The following is an 18,539-nucleotide window of genomic DNA, read 5'->3' as shown; positions in this document are numbered from 1 at the left end:
TATGTCCTACTATCAAAAATAGCTTATTTACCAAGGACACTACAAAAAAGACTACCAGCAGTGATAATGCTAGCATATTATTTAGTCACTGCCCGCTGCTCTATTGGGGTCAAAGATCATGTCGCATCACAACACATTTCCACTCCTGTGAAATTCAATGGCAGACATTTACCAGGAAATGCCAGTCAGACATTCTCATTTCCTGTAGACTCCAGACACCAGACACCAATCAGAATGGATTAGATGCCGACAAGAGGCTGTTAAAGAAATCGCAAGCTGAAATCTAATCTATATAACATATGTGGGCTATGCATGAAGCCTGTGGAATGAACTGTACTGAATGCAATCTCCAGACAAACTGGATTTATACTGTGTATGATTCACACAGCTTTCTGCTAGTGTAACAGAACTGAAACTTTGTGGAAATGGTCATGCATTTGCAAGAATGCAGAATTACAGGAAATACAGACTGTTTTTCTGAGCAGCCTTTGAACATATTTCAATGTCCTGACAAATTCACCGGATTTTTTGTTTATTTTACAGTCTTTACAACTTTGTGAATGTAATCATTCTTTTGATTTAGCCTGTTTATATATATATATATATATATATATATATATATATATATATATATATATATATATAAAAAAATATATATATATATATATATATATATATATATATATATATATATATATATATATATATATATGCATGATGATGATGCATCCATAAAAATCTTGCAGCACACATTTAACCCTCTACTACATGAATTATTACATTTACATAAAAAAAAATGTTTTATGGGTTAAAATTTGTTCAATTGACAAAAATATATGTGAAATAAATGTGAAATTGTGGAAAGTATCATATAGTCAAAAATAACACAAAATGTATGAGATTACAATTCCAATTATTGCGTTTTCCCAACTATAAGTTATTGAGGTTTTGTGTTTTTTTTTTTTGCTTGTTTTTTTTTTTACCACTTAGTAAACATGTAAACATGATATTTTACAGAAAGTATTTACAGCTATAAAAAGTATTTTGATGCATTTACTTACTCAAAATACATACAAAAATCAGATTCAAACATGTTTTAGGTGAAATAACTTCTTAATTCTTTCTCTTGAACCATAAAATTTAGAACATAAGGTGCAATTTGCAAGTTCAAAATGTCTGAAATTGCAACCATTTTTCTTACGTTGAATGTGAAAAAATGGTAAATATACTATTAGAGAAGCCCAGTGTCTTTTTGCTATGTAGGCCTGTTTCTGTTCATGAATGCACATACCACAGTTCCATTAGCGCATGTTGTTGCCTTATGGCAACAATTACATTTTACCATTTAACAGAATACTCAAAATGTATAAACTTGTTTAAATGACAAAAAAAAAAAAAATGTTAGCTTAGGTCAGGTAGTGTTTGATTTTTTTCCTTTAAGTAATTTTGCCTAAATATTGAAAAATGAATGAAGTTTTGAGAGCCCTCCGATGATAACCTTTACCATGCCATTTGATGGTAAACAGCACTTCCTGGTCATGTGACATGGCTTTTTTTTTATTATTATTATGTCATTGTTAAACTACCCCTTTTTCCAGTTACATTAGGAAAATAGTAGTTTTTTTAATTATTTCCTATCAAATAATGACAGAAAAATGAATTGTTGCCATGCAGTAAAGGGTAAAGTGTCACTGCATGTTACACATGGCATATCATTTATATCATTTTCATCCTCATCAAACCATTCAGGGAACCGTCATGCTAAACTCACCATAAACTGAACATTTGCATTTTTCCACACAAAAGACCTCATGATGCTGAGTGTATTAAAAATGGCACAGAAGCAGAGCTGTGTGACTGAACCGATTGTAAGATGATATGATAATAGATGCACTGCAGTGAAAGAAAAGATCTATTTCAATGAGACAAACAGCAGACAGCCAGACCTAGATAAACAGAAACCAGGGCGTGCAGGGCCTATTAGACTAATACAACCTGACGTGCTCTGAGTATATGCTGAATGTATTCAAATACATCACAGAACATACAGTAGACACACAACCAAAAACAAACCTCGTTTCTTTATCTGGAAGGTTCTGTGTTTTATCTACTATCATCAAAATTAGGATGATAATATCATATCCATTACTACAAATAGTGACAATTTCCCTCCTACACTAAATGTCAGTCAGCTGAGACGTGTTTTGCACAGGAGCTATGAGGCAAAAACAATCTAAACCCTGGGAAATTTACAGCTAGCAATTTAGCATCAGGGAACACTTGCTAGAACCAGAAAATATGACCACATCATCCCAATCTTATCCACACTGCATTGGCTCCCAGTTAAATCTCGCATTGATTATAAAATACTTTTATTAACTTATAAAGCATTAATGGTCTCGCACCACAGTATATAATCGACCTTTTGGTTTTCTATGATCTGCCTCGCCTACTTAGATCAAAAGATGCAGGCTATTTGACTATACCTAGAATAGTGAAGGCTACAGCTGGGGGAAGAGCTTTCACTTACAAAGCCCCACTGTTATGGAACAGTCTTCCAATTAATGTTCGGGACTCAGACACAGTCTCAGTGTTTAAGTCTAGGCTTAAAATGTATTTGTTTACTCACGCCTACCCTGACTAGTCTCTCTATTATGCTAATTCCCAGTCCTCATAATCTTTTCTCTCCTCTCTCCTTCTGCCGAGCCACACACGATTTTATGGAGATACTAGAGATCCTGATCCTTTCTGATCTCCAGACCTGCCTGATCCGTTTCGGATGTCCTGTCTCTGGATGGAGCTCTAATCTACTCCAATTCCAGACTGCTGGATTATGGCTGCTTCTATGGCCATACAGAATACATATAAGTCAATAATGAACTTTTTATATATAACTTTTTAATAAAATATCTGTTGTTACCCAGATGAGGATGGGTTCCCTTCTGAGTCGGGTTCCTCTCAAGGCTTCTTCCTCTTAAAACATCTTAGGGAGTTTTTCCTTGCCACCATCGCCACTCAGTGGCTTTCTCAGTTGGCATAAATTCGCACCTTTAATATCTGTATACCGTGTTGATATTTCTGTAAAGCTGCTTTGAGACAATGTCTGTTGTAAAAAGCGCTATACAAATAAAATTGAATTGAATTGAATTGAACTTGCCTCAAGGCATGTCAGGTTATTCAGTATCACATATAGACATGTAGTTGCTGACACATTGATATCTCCCAAACCAAACAACAGCCTTTTAGCTAATCACAGTAGCGGCAGCCATATTGAAGTTGAATCACTTTGCAGCAATAAGATATCATGTACAGAGGGTAGGTTCCCTTTCTAGCCTACTTCTTATCAAGGGTTCTTCATCATTTTGTCCCCCTTCTGCTTTGTGACAATGGCTTTTAAATTATTTAAAAGGCATAACTTATTTAATATTAATACTAGTTTATGAAACTGTTTATACTGTATGCAAACGGTTTTACTGAGCCAAATGTTTTTTGAGGCATGTGTGGTTCAGGCATGCAGTTTTCAAGATGCTAATCTTGATGCTTCTCATTGTTTAGCACCGTTAAACTTGTAGCTCCAGGGCAAATCTAAAGAAGCAAACTTCAAAGAGCAAACATGTCTTGGCTGATCACCTATGTTTGGGATAAGGCAGAGAAAAGAATGCAAGTTTCTTTTTTGGCTGAAGTGTTGCTGTAAATAATGAAATAACGATAGCCATCTTGATTTATCTCGAGTTTGCATGTGTCTACTAAATACAAATAGTAAAAACCAAATTCAAATTCATTGTACAGTACTATGGCAGGCTTGAATCAGGGTAACAATTTGCATAGTTCCTGTTTGTGGTAACGATTTAAGCAGGAACCCTCAGTTGATCAAACTGACTTCTGTACAATTAACTGAATTCTTTATTATAAAATATGATTATGTCTATAGCTGTTTTCAGCACTTTCTGTCTGCAGTGGAAGACAGAAATGTACAGTAGCTGTAGCTCTGAGTAAAGCAGGACTGCAGCAGCTACTGTTACGGTCCTGATCAATGAGATGACCTTCGAATACACATTTATTTATACGCATATATGCGCAGACATCACACACCCAAGACATACAGTATGTTTCATTAGCAAGTGCGAGTAAATAAAAAAGATGTTGTAATCAAGGTTGGAACTATTACAACCGCCTACACTACAGCTGAGTGTATTTCCTTTATTCGTGCTGTTCTTTTCAATGTTTCATTATGTACAAGCTCTTTTATAGGTACAAGATTATACAAGTGGAGTCTTGCTGAACTATCAACACTACAGCATTTTAGTGTCAGAGGAACAGGACATTAACCCTTGTGCATCAATTTAAAAAAGTTACACATAGGTCCATAGAGGACAAAAATGAAGGTCATAAAAAGATTTTATATTAATATTTTCCCCCCACTTTCACTGACATCAATTCATAATTACCAAACATTCATTCATTTTCAGAATTTTAACCGTTTAAACACTGGTTTGTTTACATAATGCCACAGATGTTTGTTTTTTTATTAAATAAAGAAAAATAGTAATTATTTTCCATATACTAAATGCTAAGCAGAATATTTTTCTTTGATTATTACAGTCTTTGATATGTTGATGATTAACAACAACATTCATTTTGATGCATTCAAATTGTTTATGTGGTGTCAGATTTAAAAACACAAACAAACAAAAAAACACCCTACCACTCAGGTGCATAAAGGACAAAAATATCCATGTCAAAAAACAGTCATAGAAATATTATATATTAATATTTTTTCCACTTTCACTGATTTAGATTTTTTTTATCAGCATTAGTTCTGATCATAATTACCAAACGTTCATTCATTTTCAGAATTGTAACCCATTAAACGTCTGTTTCTTTACATAATGCAAAAATCTTCAAAGCTCAGTAACCTTCTTTGTCCAATATACATGGGGAAGGATTTGTGATTTCCAGTGCAATATAATTTCTTTCTTTCAAACTGTTCACACACATACATAAAATTTTCAGTACACACATACAAACCACAACTCTGATATCCATACAAACACACACACCCACACAATTATAGCTGCATCATTTATTCAGTTTGTCAGCAGTGCTGTATAATACAGCAGAATCAGGCTTTGTTTGGTTTGCTCGTTGCCATTACAACAATATTGTTTTGTCTGTTACTCACGCTGTGAGGGAGACAAGGGACAGCAGGGGACAAAATCAGTTAACAAATTTCAGGTAGAAAATATGTCTACCATGACTAGTCTGCACCCTTCTACTGTCCTGGGTAGAATTATGTGAAGAGAAACAGTCACAGGTACTCGACCAGGCTATGGATCGTTCTGTGTTCGGATTAGCAATCATGCCATGCTGTACGAGTGGAAAAGCACGATGTTACATTTCAGTCCGTACTGTCCTTGATTTCAGGGATTTTTTTTTTTTGATTGTTGTCGCCAGAAATGCTTGATTTTGCTGCGATTTTTTTCAAAATTTGCGATGCAACTTGCAGAGGGTTTTTTTGTTGTTGCAGAAACTACTTGAGTTGGTGAAATTGAACGTGCACAAAATATTTTTGCACAGTGATGTTTGTTGGTAAATGAGACCTTTTAACTGTACTCGTTCGACGCACGTCAATCGAAGACGGCTTTGGCTGAATGCGTGTTGTGATGATATCACATGAAGCGTCTTGGCCCAAATCTCCAGAAAATCTGTGGAAATCTTTAAAAATTGCAAAAATTCCAAATAATGAGGAGTTCGCTTGATTTTGAGTTCATTTCTGCAATCGGAAAATCCCTAAATCCTGGAGAGACTGACATTTCTTTGGATTTGGTAATGACCATTGTTAAGGAAATTAAGTAAACAAAACCAAACCATATCATAAAGTATAAAGTATGTTTTTGTCGAAGTGATCAATTTGAAATCGCTGTTTGTTAAAGTTCTGTCAAACTAAGCACATACTGTAGACATTGTAAAGTCTTCTAAGACTTCCATTTGGCTGGCTAGTTTAATTAATCTAAATTGTTCATGCTTAACAACCTCTGTACCAGCATCTGATACATATATACCATTGTGCTCCATGGAGATCTGTTAGGCAACACCCCCGTGACCTTTCAACTCTTCACCTCTGGCTTTGTGAAGCCTTTGTGACAACACCAGAGACACTACTCTGTGTGTGTGTGTGTGTGTGTGTGTGTGTGTGTGTGTGTGTGTGTGTGTGTGTGTGTCTGTGCGCATGTCTGTAATGAGTATCGATTTGCTGCCTGCCTGATATTTGCCAATAGGTAGAATACTGTCAGTAGACAAACACACACACACACACACACACACACACACACACACACAGAGAGAGAGAAACAAGTTTGCTGCAGAGTGCTAATGTGTGCATTATAAGTGGATTGCTTTGTAAAGCAGTTTCTGCTAACTGAATGTCAGAAATTAACCATTGAATATTGGTTAAGTGAGAAATAATACACTTGGGGGTGTTGTTTAATAATTATGTTATTAGTAAGTAAATGTTCATGTGCGTAACGCCATGTTTAACCACATTGATTGCTATATTTTAAATTTTTAACCACATGAAACTAAGTTAGTTAATATTATTGTAAGTTTTAGGTAGAAATTTTCATTTCAGTGTGCTACCGCCTAGCTGTTTGTATCCACATCCACTCGCATCAATTTTAATGGCTCACTTCATAAGTCATAAGAGGAAAACTCCAAAGCCAGGTCTCGTACACGCCCAGACACACAATCCCCATAATGACAATGACATCACTGTTGTTCCTGTGAGTTAATGTCACCCTAACGGAGCAGCCGTGGATGTGACGCTCCCCCGTGAAGGATTCCATGAATCATTTATAACCAGGGAAATATAACGGGAGGAAAAAAAACATCAGCATGTGATGTGCTATAAGACAGAAAAGAGGGAAAGATGGAAGGAGTAGCACACAGGGAGCAAGAGAATAAAAAGATGAGTGTTGCAGAGTGGCATTGTGACAGATGGAGAGATGCAGAAGAGTAAGTGGAATACATGAGAGGAGACTAAAAAACATGTACAGGGAACTGCATGGTCATGGTCTCAGCAGCACACAGACATTCAGTTGAATATTAGGGTATATCATTATGAACAGGGGCATGTAGTAACATGAACTTCATGGCAGCTTTTTTATTATCGGTGGGTTTTCATACTTAATTGAATTAAGAAAGGTGAAAGGAAAATTCTTTTCTAGCTCAGGCTTGTTCCCAGTAATTCTGCCAACCAACTTCACATGCAATATTCCGGGCACTGAGACTGTGTTGTATCCTGTTAAAGACAGGGAGGCTATTTTCAAAGCAATTGATTAGACCTGATATTCATATGAACCTCTAGAGTCAAAACACTCCTCAGAAAGCCTTATTACCATGCAAATGTGAACAAAAGGACTTGGCTTGGGATTCTGACTGTACAGCTTGGTACCCTCAATTCTGACTAGCCTGGTACCCACAACTTAGCTTGGTACCCTTGACTCTTACTCTACAAAATGCTACCCTTGGTATCTTTAACTCAAAACTCTTCAACTTGATACCCACAACTCAGACTCCACAGATGGGTACCCTTGACTCAGACTCTACAGCTTGGTACCATTGACTCAAAATCTACAACTAGGTACCTACAACTCTACAGCTTTGAACCTTGGACTCTTACTCAACCGATTGGTCCCTATGGTTTGAAATTATTGACTTGATTTCCACTCTACAGCTTGGTAACTGTAACTCAGACTTCATAGCTTGCTGCCCACAACTCAGAATTAGGCTTGGAACTCTGCAGCTTGGTACCCTTGACTCAGACTCTACAGGTATGTACCCTTGACTCACACTCTGTAGTTTGGTACCCTTGAGTCAGACTCTGCAGTTTGGTACCCTTGACTCAGACTCTACAGGTACGTACCCTTGACTCAGACTCTGCAGTTTGGTACCCTTGACTCAGACTCTACAGGTACGCACCCTTGACTCAGACTCTGCAGTTTGGTACCCTTGACTCAGACTTTACAGGTATGTACCCTTGACTCAGACTCTGCAGTTTGGTACCCTTGACTCAGACTTTACAGGTATGTACCCTTGACTCAGACTCTGCAGTTTGGTACCCTTGACTCAGACTCTACAGGTATGTACCCTTGACTCAGACTCTGCAGTTTGGTACCCTTGACTCAGACTCTACAGGTACGTACCCTTGACTCAGACTCTGCAGTTTGGTACCCTTGACTCAGACTCTACAGGTACGTACCCATGACTCAGACTCTGCAGTTTGGTACCCTTGACTCAGACTTTACAGGTATGTACGCTTGACTCAGACTCTGCAGTTTGGTACCCTTGACTCAAACAATAATATCTTGGTACCCTCAAGTAATAATCCACTATCAAATCAGAATGAGGCTTCAGACTCTGGACTTGAATCAGTGGACTCTGAAATTGACTCATTGGTACCCTCAACTTGGACTCAAGTGGCTTGGTGGAAGGGGAACTGTCTCAGTGGTTAAAGCTTTGATAGGGAGTTTGTGAGTTCAAATCCCAGCACTTGTTTTGGATAAAAAGTTTCCGCCCAGTGAGCAAATGTAAACCAGGGAAGGACAAAGAAGGACAAATAACCAATTAAGTTATTAACTAGAAAGGTCAGAGATATGCACTTACAAAGTGTGTGTTCTTGCTTTTCTGCTGTATTTCTTTATAATAGCATTACTTTATCCAAATGTTTCTTTCTAGGCTTTGGGAGAGAGATTTTATATTCAGTCCCCTAGCTAGTTAACAGTGTTGCTAGACAACTGAAAAATATGGATGCCGAGAATAACGTAGCTAATAACTAAAGGTAATGATTTAATTTGATACCAAATAGCCATTCAGTCTTTCAAGTTAACATTATTTATACTTTGTTGAGGCTTACACTGGAATATCTAAATATTTAATTCAAGTGACGAGTTAACTAGGACTATAACAACTTTGATACAGAGACAGAGAGGCACTCTGGGTGTCTCTCTAAAGATGTAGCATTGATGATTCCACCCCAGTGGCAAACGTTTGTAATTATAGCTGCATTTCTTTCATGATAATTATTCACACTTGGACATTTCCCATACAGGCAGTCCACCATGCATGCACCTGTCTACCTATTTGTGGTAGTGACAAACTCAAAAATGCTAAAAGAACCTTTAAAAACTGTCCTACATACGTGATCTAAGAAATAATATATCTATGTCTGTTTCCGTCATCATCTCCCCAGTGTCTGACTTTTCTTTTATATGATATCATCGCTTCACTCTATTATCATATACATCACCTAATTGAGCTTGCAACATGATGTAACATATGCACGTAGTGAGAAATGCTAGCCAGGCGAAGGCAGTGTGAGAAACCACAGAACCATGCTGTGTTTTGCAGGAATGTGTGAAATGATTGAGTATGTGCATCCAAGTCTCTCACTCAGCATCATAGTGGCACAATGGGTTTATTTTTTTTAATTGAAAATGAAATTCTGTACCCCATATTTTTCAGTGGGTGTCTATAGGGGTGTGTTATTTCTTCTGCCTCACCTGCTCCATGCTTCAGCGGTCCTCCTCCTGTCTCCTGATCCTGTTCATCATCATCTTCCAGCTCCTGTATTCCCAAAGCTGCGTTCGTAAATCCAAAATGCACGAATACATCCACAGATCTCCACACACCTTTGAGGTTTTCATCAAGATTTAAGAGACACAGTCTATCCTATACCCTATTCAGTCACACCCTCCATTCTCCATCTTCATGCCTCTGTTTCTCTGTCTCCTGTTTATTCCTGAGCAAGCAGAAACAATAGGTATATGCAACTGTGTTAATGATATCACCTCTCTCTCTGGTTCCTCTTCAGCACCGATAAAGGACTCTCTCTCTCTCTCACACACACACATACGCACACACATACACACACTCACACTAAATACAACTCATACTCTCCGTTCCTTCTCTGTTCTCTCTCAGACTGGCTCTTTGCCTTTTCTCTCCTCCCTAATTCACCCCTCCCTGTTTTCTTCTCTCATCTCTGCCCTCCCCCTTTGTGTGTATACATTGTGAGGAGGACAAGAGAGGACAGGAAGAAGGGGGTTGGGCAGAGAGATGCCATGAGACAGCTGCTTGGCTCCATGCTTCAGCTCAAACCTCCGTCGTTATTGACAACCACTGCCATGGAGCACAGGATTCAGGATGAAATGGGGCAAAGCCATTGGTTGGTTGGATGTCCATGGTGCATGTAGGGGCCTGTAGTTTAAAAGCTATGCTGTGATGAAAAGATCACAGAGTGAGTGAGAGTGTTTGCATGTGTATGTTTCAGGGTTCCCTGGGCCTCTGAGAGGAATGTGAATTTTCCATAGTTAGCCACAGATGAGATAAAGGCCTCCAGCATCCAACTGCAAGTTTATTCTACCCTTCAACTTCACCAGCTTTGTTTCATTCAAACTCTTAATAATTTTTAAACATATATGGTTTATGGGAAGACAAAAATATGAAAACTGATCAACTTATAACTCTGCTACATATTCCACCCTTATACACACCAGTACAACATACTGTACTTCCAAACCTGAGAGTAGAACAGGCGACACCAAAAGTATCCAAATTACTACAATTTCCCACTGTGCAACATTGCTTTGATGCATACTCTTTGTTTTAAAGCTTAAATGCTTGCTTACAACATAAACATTGTAATAACCAAGTAGGTTACTTTGGAAATCATTTCAGACATATCGCCCATCTCAAAAAAACACACCCACTCTTGCTTTTGGAATTATCGGCTTGAACTCAATCCAACGTTAGCACACTTTAGTGTGGCTTCCAGTCACTTTTCACTGTTGTTAGTGAATACTATAGCAGCTGGTGATGTTTATTAATTAAACCCCAAAACTATCCAGCAGCTGCTGATGTTTATTAATAAACCCAAAGAGTATCCAGTAGATGCTGGTGTTCATTCTTACACCCAAATTTAAACCCAGATTACTCATCTGATACGACAACCTAGATTATCCTGTGGTTGTTAAAACCCAAAATTATGCAGCTGATTGTGTTCATTAACGAACTCAAAATGATCCCGATAATTAATCAACGCGAAAAGCTCTAGCAGCTGTTGATCATTAATAAACCAAGGTTATCCAACAGTTGTTGAGTCATTGTTCATTTATATACCCAAAATTATTCAACAGCTGCTGAAGTTAATTGATAAAGCCAAAATGATCAAGATCCTGATACAGCTAATTCATAAACCCAAAATTATACATTAGCTGCAATTGTTTTTTATTAAACTCAAATCAAATCTTTCAGTAGCTGTTGACATTCATTAATAAACTCAAATTAATTAGCTACTGTTGATGTTCATTAATGAATCTAAATTATTCATTTGATGTGAATTAAAAAGCCTTGATTATCCAGCAGTTGTTGATATTCATTAATCATTATTATAATATTCAACATTATCCAGCGAATAAATAAACTCAAAGTTATCCAGCAACTGCTGATGTTCATTAATTACACCAAAATTATCTAGCAGCTGTTGAATGAAGCAAAGTTGATCGGCTACTGTTGATATTCGTTGTTAAACCCAAATTATCCAGAAGCAATTTATGTTTACTAATAAACACAGATTATCTGATATGATTTAAAATACATAATTATCCCACAGGGGGGCACAGTAGCTTAATGGTTAGCTTCACGGGTTTCCTCCGGGTGCTCTGGTTTCCTCCCCCAGTCCAAAGACATGTGTTGTAGGCTGATTGGCATTTCCAAAGTATGAAAATGGATGGAGGGATTATACTGCACTTGTTGATGTTCTTTAATAACCCAATATGATGCTGCATTAATCATTTCAAAATGATCCAGCAACTGTTGATTAAACAGTGAGACCTAAAATCCTGTGAGTGATTAGACTAACCTTAGTCTAAATCAAAGTAACAAAGGGGATTATTTGAGCTCACCTTGATTTAAAAAGGTTTTTTTTTTTTTTCAAGTTCAGTGTTTTAGTCATGACTGGACTTCCCTTACTGAGGTGAAATATGTCTGCTTGTCAAATGTTGGCCCCGGAATTGGCTATAACTAGCTTAATACTTGTACCTCACAAATATAAATGTCCATTAATTGGTTTTCAGGTGCACTTTTGAGAGCGTCCTGATGATGGCAGCAGAATCCAAACATCCAACAACTGACTTTGACTGTATAAAAGAACTGAAAGTCAATAAGTTGTTGTTGTTGTTTTAAATAGCATCCTTAGCATACATTTTTTAGCTGCTAATATTCTGCTTGAGCTTGAGACAACTTCATTTTAATAATTTGCACATTAAAGTAATTTGGTTTAAAAAAAAAAAGTAATTAATTAATTAAACAATTAAAATTGACTCAGGGTGTTAGTCATAGCGTTACAGGGTATGAGTCATTCGTGTTTTAACTTTATACATTGGAAATTAAGTAATGGCGATGGGGATAATATGGAAAACCTCTACTTTAACTTGAGAATGTTTGCATCTAGGGCGCACGGAGGATTAGTGGTTAGCAGGTTCGACGTTCGAGTCCCGCCGGGGCCATGTGTGTGCGGAGTTTGCATGTTCTCCCCGTGTTGTGGGGGTTTCCTCCGGGTACTCCTGTTTCCTCCCCCAGTCCAAAGACATGCATGGTAGGCTGATTGGCATGTCCAAAGTGTCCATAGTGTATGAATGGGTGTGTGAGTGTGTATGTGATTGTGCCCTGCAATGGACTGGCACCCTGTCCAGAGTGTACCCCGCCTTGTGCCTGATGCTCCCTGGGATAGGCTCCAGGTCCCCCATGACGCTGAAAATGAGTAAGCGGTAGAAGATGGATGGATGGATGGATGTTTGCATCTATAGTGGCTGAACAATATAATAATCACAGACAGTTTGTTCATAATGGCTCGTTTTCAGGGGACTAGTTAAGGAATTAAACTTAACAAAAGGTCTAAATGTGAAATTAGATGTGGCATCTACAAGTGGACACTAATATTGGTTCTACACTTTAACTTCAGCCATTTTACCTTGGGATTTATGAATAGGTAAAAGAGATTCAGATATCAGATATTGATTATCAGTATCAGACTGATGTTGCACTGACTTCACTGACTCTATATCTGATTGGACTTTGCATATTTTATGACCTAAACCATTAACATATTTTAGGCAGTAAAGGCTTAGACAAGGGTTCAGAGTTAATAGAACATGAAAAGGAAATTTTTCAAAGTTTTGTTAAGAGATGCTAACAAAAGGTCAGGCCATCGGCAAACAGGCATAAACAATGTCGTGGTCACGGAATACAGGGTCGATATACAAAACATGAAACATAAGCTATGACTACTAACTGGGAGCAGAAAAACCAGCTTGACTTAAACATACAAATCTAAACATGAAACGTGACATGGACAATAACTAAGACTGTGACTGTGGTTCACTATGTATCTAATCTGTATCTAATCGTATCTAACGTCTGGGTTACGCATGTAACCCTGGTCCCTGATAAGGGAACAAGACGTTGCGTGAGCTCCACGCTGTGGGAAACGCCCTTGTGCATTACCGGTATCTGAACCCTGTGTAACATCATGCCTGTTTATAGGCTTGCCATGATTAGGTGGATGTGGCAATTAAGCATGTTGTGTGATATAAAGACAGCACCTGTGAACCGTGCTGTCAGCCTCTATTATCTGAAGCGAAGATGCAATTCACAGGCATGCCCCAGTATGACAACGCTCTGCAACGTCTCGTTCCCTAATCAAGGAACAGGGTTAACCCAGATGTTAACCCAGGGGTAGACCACCCTGCAGCAGCACACACATCCTGTAAGGATACCGTTTGGACAAAGCCTTCGAGGAGGCAACCCCCCTAGTGGAATGAGCCCTTATGCCCAGAGGTGTAGCAAGACCATGGACCTCATAAGCGATAGAGATTGCTTCCACTATTCAAATAGAGATGCGCTGCTTCAACACAGCATCACCCTTACTGTCGCTGCCAAAGCAAACCAGCAGCTGCTCTGACTCATGCCACTGGCCAGAGCGGTGGACATAAGTACATAAGCCCTTACTGGACACAGTAGGTGCAATTTCTCTTGTTCCGGTGTGAGGAAAAGAGGAGGGCAGAAAGGCTGCAACACTACTGGCTGGGCAGCAGACATAGGCACTTTAGGAATATAATCTGGCCTAGGATATAGGAAGGCCTTGGCTAATCCAGGAGCAAAGTCAAGGCAGGAAGGGGCAACAGAGAGAACTTCAAGATCTCCTACTTGCTTGAGAGATGTCAGGACCAGCAGAAGAGATACTTTTAGAGTCAGAAGCTTCTCTGAGGCTGACTCTAAGGCCTCAGATGGGGCACCGGACCACAGAAAGGTCCCAGGAAGGTACACATGGTCTGCAGATGGGCCTCAGCTGCCTAACACCACACATAAACCTCGAAGTTAGAGAATGTTGCCCCACAGAGGCTCCATTAATAGGGGTGTGGCTGGCCAAAATGGTGGCCACATAGACCCTGATTATAGGAGGAGCCAACCCTGCTGAGAAATGTGCTTGTAAGAACTCCAGGACTGTTGCTATTGTGCAGTTCACTGGGTCTAGCTGACGTTCCTCACACCATGAGACAAAAGGTTGCCACTTGAGTGCATACAAATTCTTTGTGGATGGTGTTCAACATGTTCTCTACATCCGCAGTTGTAAGACAAGAATGTATGAGCTGGTGCCCCTCAGGGGTCAGACCCAGAGTTTCCATAGTTCTGGCCAAGGGTGATAAATCAGCCCTCCGGGCTGAGAAAGTTGATCTCTGCGAACGAGAATCTTCCAAGGAGTGCCGTCTAGCAGGGATATTATCTCTGAGAAGCATATTTGGGCTGGCCAATAAGGTGCTACTAGCAGCAGACATAGACTGTCTTGGCGAACTCTCGCTAGAACTTTTGGGAGCAGAGCAATCGGGGGAAAAATATAAAGATGTGACCTTGGCCACATATGCACCATGTCGTCCAGCCCCAATGGTGCGGGAGGAGTGAGGGCGAGCCACAGCGGACAGTGTGTTGTCTCCTCAGAGGCAAACACATCCACTTCCGCTTGGCTGAACCTCCACCATACGGACTTCATCACTTGAGAGTAAAGATTAATAAATCTGCTATCTGGTGTCACCTGGTGTTATTTCCTCATGTCATCACAAGGACTTTTTCCTTTGTTCTTTAGGGATCTAAAGCTACATCTGGACCTGGATAAACCTATTTTGTGAATATTTCTATTGTTAAAACTGCTATTAAGAATAATACATTTGTTTAATTTTTTAAAATGTATATGTTTCATTATTTGCATTCATTGTATTACATATTACATTAGTTAATATGTGCTTGTTTTTGGTACTTACATTAAAGAGTTACCATAATTAAACAAACAAACAAACAAACAAACAAATAGATGTGTTAACATGGTAAACATTTTCGAAAGTCTTGTCGCATGTCAATTAAATTAACCCTCCTGATTAAACTTTTTAACCCCACAAAATTCTAAATTATTTTGTGTAAATTTAGTTTAACATTTCCACAAGATGCTAAACTGACTTCAAATTGATTTCATTCATACTGACAATTTTCTATATTTTCATTAATATATATGATTACGCTCACATTTTGGTTAATTTGTGCTTCTTGACTCCAAACCATCATCATTTTGGTGATGGAACTGAAATTATTTTAGTGGCCTGAGAACCAACTCATTTTCAGAAATGTGATTAAGCCACGGCCCGAGAACCAATGTGGGCAGTGTGTTTTTTCACAGGGTGAAATAGGGTTAACAGGGACGTTGAATATTGTGGAACACCTAAACTCTGTTGTTTATTTATTTTATTTTCCAATCACAGTTAGGGACAAGTTAAAAAGGAAGCAACCCAGCAAACCTGACATAAAGTTGTCACAAGATTGAGGATAAGGATAGATTTATCTTTTTAAATAAAACAATACAGATATTTGTTATTGAATTTTGTTTGTAACATATTCATACAACAATGTATGTATTAAGTTTTTCTCGTCCCACTTTATCAAGTTTTAAATTTGGGAGAACATACTTTGGAACATGTTTGGACCTTCTTGGAAAGTCATATAAATTCTTCAAGTGGGGGAAGCAAAACTTTAGGAAATGCTCAGAGTCACTGATTCCATATAACCTTCTATAGGCTAACAAATTCTGATGAACTTATACTGTACATACCTTTGCCATATTGAAATATTTTGCAGAGTACAACAGCAACCAAAGACATGGTGACAGAAATCGAGGAAGCAATGTAGAGGGCTTGCTTTCATGAAATATTTTAGATTTAAATATTTAAATATATTAGTAGAGAGGGTTAATTCTAATATTTATCCTGGTTCTAATGCACAGCAGTTTTTAAAAAATACAATATTATCATTTTTGTAACATGAACTAATATTAAAAGCACCTAACACTGTTATTCGGATTCACAGCATCTATGTTGAAATTTAAAATAATTTTTGAATAGAATAGAATTCCAATGAGGCTGAAAGTTAAAAATGTTCATTAGAAATTTACATTTGCTTTTCCTAGATAGAGAAACCTGTCCTGCAGTAATTTGGGTAATTTAGACTTTTTGAAGCATGTGACTTTTATGATTATGTCCCAGACATATATATATATATATATATATATATATATATATATATATATATATATATATATATATATATATATATAATTGGTAACAAATCATTAACAAAAAGTCTAAATTACTTCATGAGGTTATATAATTCATGAGGTTACTGTAGTTTTGGGAACACTCAAAGCATTAGAAATTGTTTTATATTCTTTCCCTGATCTATGCACTGCCACTGTTTGATTGTGAAGATCCACAGACTTCTTTTTTGTCCTGACAATGTAGTGTAAATTGTGGGTCCTTTTAGACCCTGCTGTGTGCCGTTCCAAACTATGTCTACTATGTTTTCACTTCATCATTATGGCCAATTAAATGTAGATAGATGGGTACAAATGGCAATTATATTCATTCAAAAATCAAATCCACAACACAATAAAGTGTGCAACAAGTAAAAAGTTTAGTATAAGAAAACCCAAAACAAACACTGGACATTTTTTGCAAAGTCATAGTGACAAAACCAGCTTTACTTGTACCCTAAGCCAGCATGCCTTAACAAACCATTTAGGTGAAAATACCCATTGAATCCCTTCAGCTTAGAATGAAATGTGCTTTAAGAACATCTTTTGAAATTCTGTGTGTTTAGTATATTTTTAGGTGCATAAGCTTAGGCACAACGGGTATGACTGGTTTGTTCGTGTCAAAGCCACAAACACACCTTATTTGGTGTGAATAACATTATACAGTGTAGTTTAAAGGTTAGCTTATGACTCAAGTTGGTTTTAAAAGGTACACTGAACAATTTGATGTGATTTTTTTAATTCAAACTTTGAGGTTTGAATAAAATCCTGTGCAGCCTGTTTCATTTTTACTGTAACACTGACAGATCCTGGAGGTTTGCACTGATGATGATGATGATGATGATGATGATGATGATGTGTTCCTTGTTTTTACTTGCCACTTAGTCAGTATCAATAAAGAAAAAACTATAATGACAAAAAGGGATGAGGAAGATATTACAAATATGAAGAACAACAATAAATGAAATGAATCAAATAAATGTAAATAAAATAAAATAAAATAAAATAAAATTAAATTAAATTAAATTAAATTAAATTAAATTAAATTAAATTAAATTAAATTAAATTAAAAATGAATGCCTGAAACTTACTTTTTAAAGAGGAACCAGGTGTGGCAGATCTTAGGTTAACTGCAAAATACAGTATTTCAATAAGAGAAAAGAATAAAGTCTTACTCCTTCATTTTTATAAATTGTACTTCAGAGAACAAACACTACAATAAGGTGTGTTGACAATTCTTTAAAAATTTGTAGCATTGATATTTTGTGGTATTAATATTTAATTACAGTATGTCACATGAAGCTAGTACATTAATAAGGAGGGAAGCAAACTAACTTACTTGTTCATTTAGTTTAGATTTGGCATGTACACTGAAATAATTTTTAAGGTTTCAGTGGATAATTAAAGATCATTAGCTTCCAAAAGAGGGTTCTATTAGGAGTCCAAAATGGTTATGGGATACTTTACAAGTTATGTTATACATAATAGTATAAACACATAAAATATGCATCATATATTTTGTTTTACACATGATTTTCTCATGTTTTTTTTACATGATAATTAAAAAAATATAGGACATGTAGCTTTATTTTTCACGTGATCACATATTACATGTACAGGACAACGACCCAAAGCAGAAATCCAAGTCAAAAGAAGATCAATGCTTTGAAATGGCCTGTTCATTCCTATTTTCCCCACAGGCATGTAAAACAATATTATTTCTCCCTATTATTAACACCCTAATTATATGAATTAATTATATAAAGAAATTATGGAATGTATTTAGTAAAGATGTAGATAGAGTACTGCTTTAATCCTTAAATCCAAAAATTGTGTAACACTTAATTTTTTC

At 37.2% G+C, this 18,539-nt stretch overlaps 1 protein-coding gene across 1 annotated transcript in view; it reads right to left on the bottom strand.

The window, feature by feature from the left end:
• arhgap23a (Rho GTPase activating protein 23a) overlaps positions 1–9,928 on the bottom strand; it is a 93,097-nt gene extending 83,169 nt beyond the window's left edge. Inside the window, exon 1 of the mRNA XM_053676028.1 lies at positions 9,558–9,928. Coding sequence (XP_053532003.1) covers positions 9,558–9,566 — 9 coding nt within the window. The 5' untranslated portion in view covers positions 9,567–9,928. The remainder of the gene's footprint in view (positions 1–9,557) is intronic.
• Between the last annotated feature and the right edge of the window lie 8,611 nt (positions 9,929–18,539).

The sequence above is a fragment of the Ictalurus punctatus genome, chromosome 2 (genome assembly GCF_001660625.3).
Source record: "Ictalurus punctatus breed USDA103 chromosome 2, Coco_2.0, whole genome shotgun sequence".
NCBI lineage: Eukaryota > Metazoa > Chordata > Actinopteri > Siluriformes > Ictaluridae > Ictalurus > Ictalurus punctatus.
This window is presented reverse-complemented; position numbering and strand designations above follow the sequence as displayed.